The following is a 9,629-nucleotide window of genomic DNA, read 5'->3' as shown; positions in this document are numbered from 1 at the left end:
CTGGTTCCTTTGTGGCCACACAGGAAGTCAGGAATCACATTCCACAATAAGACTATTTATCTGAGTCCAGAAGATGCAGGAAATATTGTGTGGGCAGGTTTGGCATGTAGGTTTAATGGTGGATGGTATGAGCAAAGACCAGGTAGTGGGACCAGGCACAGCATATTATGGGTTCAGTGAAGAGACCTGCATTGCTAAGCTTGAGGTTCATATAAAGATGCAATAAATAAAGTTATAAAGTGAGAAGATTGAGCCACAGACTGGGCATCCCAGTCCTGAGTCCTACAATGGAGGAGACACGCTCCCTTGGCTGCTTGAAGAACTGCTGGGATAAATGGAAAGGCTGGAGAAGCTTAGATGCCGCTTGTGAGAAGTGTGCACAGGTGCTGGCTTGCCACTAGACAGGGCAGAGAGAGGTCTGTTCAACTATGTGCCACCTCCCCATGCTCCCTAACCTGAGCTGAGCAAACACACCAGCCCTGCTCACTGCATTCCACATCTTAGCACTGAACCTAGAGTAGCCAGGACCTGGGAAAAGACTCAACAAAAAAGTTACTTGGGGGCTTGGGAGTGGTCCAAGTGGGGTGATGACAGCTATTATTGTTGCTTAGTCAAATACTGCCTCATAATTAGCCCAGACTTCTGACAGTAGCACAGTCACTTTAATTCCCACATCCACTACAACCTGATCCCACGTCCCAGCTGAGCAAAACCTTCAGCCTTGCCCACTCCATGCCATGACCTTGCACTAGATCTGGGATGATCACAACAGGGGAACAGGTATAACTTTGGGCTGCATCTGAGGTGAGCCAGAGACACCTACACAAGCAGCGAATCACATCTCTGTAAGTCATAAACCCCACTGACTGCAGTCTTCCCCTCCTTCGGGGCAAAAGCCCCAGAGTGGGGAGAAGTAAAAACAGACACTTAAAGGGAACAGAGTCTTTTCAAGCCCGACCCTCAGGGCTTCTGCTTCAGCAACTTGGGAGTAAAACTAACTCCTGACAGTGCATTGATGGCCCCTGAGCAGAGAGGAAGTCCCGTCTCACACTCCACACAGACTCTAGCTCCTCCAACATCAGCCACACTCTCTATCAAGGTGATAATGGCCAGCACACCCTGAGGAGAGATGTGGCTGGCATCCACATCAGATCCAGCCCTCATATCAAAGACATTGGGCACATACAGTCTCCATAAGTATGCTCCCACATAAAAACATCCTTCAAGATCACAAAAGATAACTGTTTCTCCTAAATTCATAAAGACAGAGAAAGTTGAGTTTAAAAAAGGCAGAGAAACTACCCTCAATTTAACAAGCAAAAGAAAAATCTTGAAAAAAAATTAATGAAACATAGATAATCAGTCTACCAGATAATGAATTAAAAATTTTGATAATAAACATGCTAATTAAATTAGGAAAGAAAATTGATCTAAACATAGATCATTTTAACAAGGAACTAGAAACTATAAGTAAGACTCAATCAATACAATTTCTGAGATAAAAAAAATGCCCTAGAAGCAATAAACAGCAGACTGAATGACACAGAAAAACGCATACGTGATCTGGAAGATAGAATAATGGAAATCACCCAACCAGAATAGCAGATAGAAAGACAAATTTAAAAAGTCAAAAGTAACATATGAGACCCTTAGGATAATATAAAACATCCCAACATTTCCATTATAGGGATTCCAGAAAGAGGAGAGGGGATCTATTTAAAGAAATTATGGCTAAAAGACCCCCAATCCTAAAGAAGGAAACAGATATCCAGGTACAAGGCACAGAGTTCATCCCAAGCAAGATGAACTGGAACAGATGACCCAAACCAAGACATACCATAAGTAAAATGGCAGAAGTTAAAGATAAAGGGAGAATTCAAAACACAGCAAAAGAAAAAGTCGTATGCAAGGGAACCCTCATAGGGCTATCATTTGACCTCTCTGCAGAAACTTTGCAGGCCAGAAGGGAGTGGCATGATAAATTCAAAGTCCTGAAAGGGAAAAAACTGCAACCTAGGATACTCTACCCAGCAAGATTATCTTTCAAAATAGAAGAAAAAATGAAATGTTTCTCAGACAAGCAAAAACTAAAATAATCCAGCAATACTAAACCTACCCTAAAAGAAATGTTGAAGGGTCTTCCTTAATGGAAAGGAAATAAGAATTTATAGGAAAGGGAAAAATCCTAATGACAAAAGCAAATATGTAGTAATAATTGAAGATCATTTAAATAAGGCAGTATGTAGATTTAAAAAAAACAAAAATATTAAAAATGTAAAAGCAACTATCACTATAATTAACATTCAAAGGATAAATGTGAAGATGTAAAATATGACCTCAAAGATTCGAAAAGAAGAGGGTAAACTGTCCGTATATGCAGGTGACATGATACTCTATATAGAGTAATTCCATTTGAATGCATTCCAACCAAACTGTGTGACATAGGAAAAGTCATTTAAGTGTTCTGAGCTACTACTGGGGAAACTCATGTCTCACAGAATTATATTAAATGGGTACTGAATGAGCCAGAACATAACACACTTCCTGAAACATAATAGCTGCTCAAAATGTTAGTATCCCTTCTTTTCCATTTCTTTTCCTCCTTCTTTCATTCCATCATCTAATTTGTCAACCTTCTCCATATAACTATTAAAACACTTAGTACTTATACGAGTTTGTTTTTACAGATTTAGTTGTACTACTGAATTGCAAGCTCTTTGAGACCAAAGATTTTTATCTCATTTAGGTATGCATTCTCAGAATCTAATCTAATGTTTACTCCATAAAAGTATTCAGGAGAGTCTACTGAAGTTGTGATTTGGTGTAGAAATAAACTTATGTGGGCCAATCTCTTCCCCCCCACAGATTTTTTTTCCCTATCATCTTTTCCTTCATAATGCTGATCAAAATATATAATTGTGTATTTGTTGTAATGTTTGTTTACTTCTTTAATTTGTCTTCCCCATTACAAAAAATTCTGTACATATTAAAACAATTTCTCATTTGTTTACTAACAAAGATTCAAGCCTAAATCAGAGTTAGGACTCAGTAAAAGATTTTAATGAATGAGTAAATGAATGATAAGAGGAACTGAACAGAAAAACTCATCATCTATTTGTGAAAATAGAACACAGACAAAAAAAAATGCTAGGTCATGCTGCGTTAACACATTATGTTGAAAAGCCAATGGTTTAACACAACAAAGATTTTATATTAATTTCCTATGATTGCTGTAACAAATTACCATACACTGGGCTTAAAATAACATGTATTTATTTATTTCCTCACAGTTCTCAAGACCAGATGTTAGAAATCAGTTTTGCTGGAAGTAAACCATGATTATCAGTGTCCAGCAGCTTGAGGGAAGACCCTGTCCTTGTATGCTTCACCTTCAGGAGACTCAAAGCATTCTTTTGTTTAATTTTCATCATTCTACTTTTGTAGTTACATTATTTTCTCATCTTATTGTTTAATTTCCCTCTGTCTGTCCCTTAATTTATATGAAATGTACATAGCAAAATTTATTATTTTAAGGTGTACAATTTAGAAGTATTTAGCACATTCACAATGTTGCCCAACAATCACATCTAATTCCAAGAGATTTTTTCTCTCACAGAGAATATCCTATATTCATTAAGGCCCCCTCCCTCTGGAAACCAATAATCTGCCTTCAGTCTCTAGATTCACCTATTCTGGATATAACTATAAATAAAATCACATAATATTTGATGTTTTATGTCTGAAGTTATTTTATTTAGTGTAATGTTTTTAAGGCTCATCCATGTTTTGGCATATGTCAATACCTTATTTCTTTTTATGACTGAATAATATTCTATTGTATGTATATATCACAGTTAGATCATCCATTCTCAATTGATGGACTTCAGATTGTTTTCACGTTTTGGCAATTGCTAATGCAGCATGAATACTTGTAGTTATGCACAAGTATTGTTTGAGAACCTGTTTTCATTCTTTGGGTATATCACAAAGAGTAGAATGGTTGATTCATTTGGTAATTCTATGTTTAACTTTTGAAGACCACCAAACTGTCTTCAACAGCAACTGTTCCATTTTACATTCTCACTGGCAATGTACGGGGTTCCAATTTATCCACACTCTCATTAACACTTCTTGGTTTCCCTTTTCTTGTATAGTAGCCATCCTGATGGGTGTGATACAGAATCTCGTTATAGTGAGATTTATAGATTTATATCTCCCTAGTAACTAATAATTTTGAGCATGTTCCCATGTGTCCATCAGCCTTTAGTATATCTTCTTTAGAGAAATGTCTATTCAAGCCCTTTGCCCATTTTTCAATTGAACTATTTGGTTTGCTTGTTTGTTTTTTGAGTTTTACATGTCCTTTAAATATTCTGCATATTAAGCCTCTATCAGATATATTATAAACAAATATTTGCTCCCATTCTGTACGTTTTCTTTCCACCAATATTAGATCTTGCAGGGAAGGATTTCAGACATCCACATTTGACTATGACGTTAGCCGTGGGCTTTTTATTAGTGTTCTGTATCAGTTTGAGGGGGCTCACTTCTATCCCTAGACTTACCGTTGTTATTATTATGAACGCAAAGGAAATTTTGTCAATTACTTTTTCTAAATTAGTTAATAAGACAATAATGTATGCTTTTCCCCCTTTTTATATAAATGTAGCTGATTGCTTTATATTGATTCTGTATCCTGCAACTTTACTGAACTCATTTATTAGTTCTAACTGTATTTTGGTTCATCACTCTCATTGGGAACCTTGGGATTACCATGATGATTCTGCTGAACTTTCATCTCCACACTCCTGTGTATGTCTTCCTCAGTAACCTATCTCTGGTGGACTTTTGTTAATTCTCAACAGTCACTCCCCAGGTCATGGCCAGGTTCCTTACAGAACACAGAGTCATCTCCTACAATGTGTGCTGCGATCAAATGTTCCTTTTGTAGCTTTGGTCACTACAGAAAATTTCTTCTTGGGCTCAGTGGCTATTACTGCTATGCAGCGGTATATAAGCCCCTACGCTACGTCACTACCATAATGACAAGTGTTTGTGCTCATCTGGTCATAGATTGCTATGCCTACAGTTTCCTGAATATCTCCATCCATGTTAGGGACATAATCAGTCTCTCTTTAAGTCTTAATGTGGTCCATCACTTTTTCTGTGATGTTTCAGCAGTCATGGCTTTCTTTTGTTCTGATAAATACATTAGTGTGGTGGTTCTTGTTTTTATGTCTAGCTTTAATGTCTTTTTTTCAGTTTTTGTTATCTTAATTTCATACCTATTCCTATTTACCACAATTTTAAAGATGTTCTCAGCTTAGGAACACAAAAAGACTTTGTCCACCAGTGTTTTTTACCTCACCTCTATCTTCTACAGAAGACTCATCTTTATGTTCTTGTAGCCCAGCTCCAACCATTCCATGGACACAGACAAAATGGCACGCGTGTTCTACACCATGATCACCCCCATTCTGAACCCTGTAACCTACAGCCTGAGAAACAAGGAAGTCAAGAGTGCATTCAAGAAGGTGATTGAGAAGGCAAAATTGTCTCTAGGATTGGGATTCTAACACAGTAGGATACACGATAACCTAGTTTCATTCTTTTCAGATCCTCCTCATGAAAACAATCACATTTTAAGTCCCAAATTGCATTCAAATCTTTCTGGTTCTGCCACTCTTCAAAAGTCTGTTGTCTAGTAAAACGATAAGCTGCCCAGAACTGTGATACCTGAATAAAGACGGCTAAGAGAAAGCATAAAAAGTGGTGGTTCCTCCTTGTCAAAACCTGACTAATGATATTTGATTTATTCATTTGTCCCACTCACATTTTTCCTACCACATAACAATGCAAACATATATGTGAAACTGGGACACATACAAGCCCCTAAACAGAAGCACAAGTATGAGAGAAACTTGTCAGAGGTAAATGGAGAGGGGTTAGTTGTTAATAAAAATAATTTAAAACCATTAGTTGGAATATTAGAACATCAATTCATGTTTTCTCTTATTTCTTTAGTTGAACAACTTTTCTAACAACTTAAATTGAGGGGGGAAATGATGTGTGTTTAAATGGAAGTATGTTCTCTGTAGGCATATTTTTTAGAGATACAAAATTATCTATCTTAAAGGATTAATATTTCTATCTTGACCTCATTGCTTCGTAGAAACAACTTGTTCATGTAATAATTGTCAAAAGGATAAAATAGAGTATTTTAAAAATGGCAGAAAAAAAAAATGCACAGAAGAGACCTGAGAAAGACTTAGTCTTTCAACCAACACTGACCTTGAGGCTCTGCACAAGCAGGAATTGTGAATTAAAAGAATGTAAATTGCCCGACCACCACAGTCATGCTCCCAGACACATATACAGACTTCTGTGCAAGATTCATAAGAGTTAATGCTTTATAGTATTTAAGAAAACCTGTCCAACCATTAGGTGACTACTAAGCTAACTAAGCAGAAAGTTTGGTGGTAACATACAACTAGAAATGTGGAATTAACATAAGTAATCCAGGAAAATCACTAAACAAAAAACAGTAGCATCACCACCAACAAATTCTAAGTGGAAGGGGAGGCCTGATTTCCAGAATATGCCACATTTTATTTGAAATGCCCATCTTCGAAATAATATATGTTACACAAGGAAAAAGGAAAGTATGACCAATACAAAGGTTTTTAAAAAATCAACAGAAACTATTCTGAGGAAACCCAGATGCTGGACTTTCTAGAAAAAAATTTAAATTAGATAATACAATTGTGGTCAAAACTAAAGGGAATTAAGTCTAAAAAATTAAAGGAAAATATGAGAACAATGTCTCACCAAATAGGGAACACCGATATAGATATATACATTATTTAAAAAATAGAAATTATTGAATTGTAAAAGAAAATAAATGAAATATCAAATTTACCAAAGTGGATGAGCAGCAACTTTAAGTTGGCAGAATAAAAAAAAAAAATCAATGAACTTAAGATAAGTCAGTTGAGAATATCCAGTCTGAGAAACAAGAATTTTAAAAAATGAAGAAAAATCAGCAGAGTCCCCGAGACAAGTGGGATGCTGTCAACAGAGCCAACAAACATACAAGGTGAGGTCTCAAGGGAGAGAGAAAATGGCAGAAAGAATATTTGAAGAAATAACAGCCAAAACCTTCCCAAATATGAGGGAAGAAATGGAATACAAATAGACTCAGATATTTTAACAAGTTAGACTCAAAATATTAACAACAAAATTATTAACAAATTCATAATATTTATGTATAAGATATTAATGTTAAAATTCTTGGTGCTTAAAATTTTTTAATTAAATGTTATATTTTAAGTCAATTAAAGTATGTCTTTAACATCTTTTTCTTAATTAAAAAGAATATGAAAAGGAATACATATAGATATACAACTGAATCACTATGCTCTACACCAGAAATTAACACATTATAAACTGACAGTACTTCCATAAAAAAACATAAATAATTAATTAATTTTAAAATCATCCTTTTCTTCTTCCTATATTGTGACATGTATTCTCAATTAAAATTGCCATGTAAACATATTAATTTCAGATAATAATGTATTAAGATGGAAATTTAGCTAGGAAAGTAAATGCCCATGTAAAGGAATGCATTTTTATTAAAAATGAGGGAAAACAAAGCAGCAATAAGAAATCAATACTCAGGTCTTTGGAGCTATTTTCATAAATGTTAATTTTTTCAAATATAAAATCTATTGCATTTTCATATGCAAAAGGATAAAGTGAAATATGATTTTTAAAACCAAATTTATAATATTATATACATTATATATGTATATGCTATATGTATACTATTTCCATTAGGTGGGTCAAAATATTTATATTAAAAATATGTTCTCAGACATCAAAATAGTTATTTAACATCCTGTAACAATGTATCTATCTTATTCATGTCTCAAACAAATTCCTCCATTTGTAGGTTTGTGGGTTTCGTGAGTATGTGTGTGCTTATGTTAATACGTGCATATAAATGCACATGTTCATGTGGGAATGTGGTTGAACATTCTTTTTAAGAAGAATTTTTACTATAAGAATTCCATGTTGATGAGTGACTTTTCTTAACCAATTATTCCTAGGTCTGATATATTTTAAGGTTTTTGCTGGGGAAATTACTATAAGAAATTAGAAAATTGGGAATGGACCGGTAAACATTTTTTTCCCAGACAGATCCAAAGTGGATGAAGGTGACTTATTGAGTCAATGTAATTAAAATATAAATCCCATAGAAGACTTTGCCTTCCCCACAGCCTTCTTAAAGGCACTCTTGACCTCTTTGTTCCTCAGGCTGTAGATCATAGGGTTCAGCATGGGGATGACCATTGAATAGAAAACAGATGCCATTTTGTCTGTGGCCATGGAATGGCTGGAGCTGGGCTGTAAGTACATGAAGGTGACTGTCCCGTAGAAGATGGAGACGGCAGTGAGGTGGGAAGCACAGGTGGAAAAGGCCTTCTGGCGGCCTTCAGATGAGCGCATCCTGAGAATGGTGATAAATACAAACAGATAGGAGATCAAGATGACCAGGACAGCAAAGAGGGCATTGGAACCCACCACAAAAAAAATAACCATCTCACTGACGTAGTTGTCTGAGCATGACAGAGCCAGCAGAGGTGGAGCGTCGCAGAAAAAGTGATCAACCACATTGGACCTACAGAAGGAGAGCCTGAAAATGTTCCCGGTGTGGATGGAGGCATTCAAACAACCACAGATGTAGGGGCCTATGACCAGACGTGCACACACATTAGTCGTCATAGTGGTGCTGTAATGCAGGGGTTGGCACACTGCTGCATAGCGATCATAAGCCATTGAGGCCAAAAGGAAACTTTCTGCAGTGATAAAAGCTACAAAGAAGAAGAACTGGGTGACGCAAGCATCATAGGAGATGCTTTTGTCTCCTGTGAGGAATCCTGCCATCACCTTGGGAGTGACAGCTGAGGAGTAACCAAAGTCCACCAGAGAGAGGTGACTGAGGAAAAAGTACATGGGAGTGTGGAGACGAGAGTCCAGCAGAATCAACAGGATCATCCCCAGGTTCCCAACCAGAGTGATGAGGTAGACAAGACAGAATATGATGAAGAGGGGCATCTGCAGTTTGGGATCATCAGATAACCCCACAAGGACGAACTCAGTCACCTCTGTACGGTTCTCTGTGAGGATCATTTGGGAATTATGTGTCAGACCTGCAGCAATTAAAAAAAAAAACAGAATCAGAATAATAAATGAAAGGAAGACTCCACTGAAATCAACCAGCACGATTATTCTGTGCCTTATTTCAGTATTGTGATAACTTGTTTCCAGGAGTCTTTAGTTTAAAGCATCGCTATGACAACTAAATGAAATTTTAAATTATTGATAAATATACAGTATCCCAGATAAAAGGATTTAGAGATAATGCACCCCAATCTCCTAACTTCTTAGAAGACTGAATTAAGATTAAGACAAGAAAAGGGGATTTATGCAAGTTCATCAGATTCTTTGCTAACTAAACAGCTCCAGCTCCCGATTCAAAGTTTCCAAAGTAAATAAAAATTATTCTTTACACTAAACACATAGTAACTTAATAAAATTAATGTGAAATTGAATTCATTTTAATT

General features: G+C 36.1%; 1 protein-coding gene and 1 pseudogene across 1 annotated transcript; one reads left to right on the top strand and one right to left on the bottom strand.

Moving 5' to 3' along the window:
- Positions 1 to 2,331: 2,331 nt before the first annotated feature.
- On the top strand, positions 2,332 to 5,576 carry LOC102535125 (olfactory receptor 5B3-like; annotated as a pseudogene).
- A 2,665-nt stretch (positions 5,577 to 8,241) lies between these two features.
- Positions 8,242 to 9,195, bottom strand: LOC102534699 (olfactory receptor 5B12). The gene has a single exon (XM_006214098.3). The coding sequence runs from the start codon at positions 9,193 to 9,195 to the stop codon at positions 8,242 to 8,244; it is 954 nt and encodes a 317-aa protein (XP_006214160.2).
- Positions 9,196 to 9,629: the final 434 nt, after the last annotated feature.

Source organism: Vicugna pacos, chromosome 10 (genome assembly GCF_048564905.1).
Source record: "Vicugna pacos chromosome 10, VicPac4, whole genome shotgun sequence".
In the NCBI taxonomy this organism is placed as follows: Eukaryota; Metazoa; Chordata; class Mammalia; order Artiodactyla; family Camelidae; genus Vicugna; species Vicugna pacos.
Note: the sequence above shows the minus strand (reverse complement) of the source record. Positions and strands in the feature narration are given on the sequence as shown.

What these genes read in the sequence shown, in the direction of transcription:
- LOC102534699 (XM_006214098.3), bottom strand. Translation starts at nt 9,195, where the DNA reads ATGATCCTCACAGAGAACCGTACAGAGGTGACTGAGTTCGTCCTTGTG.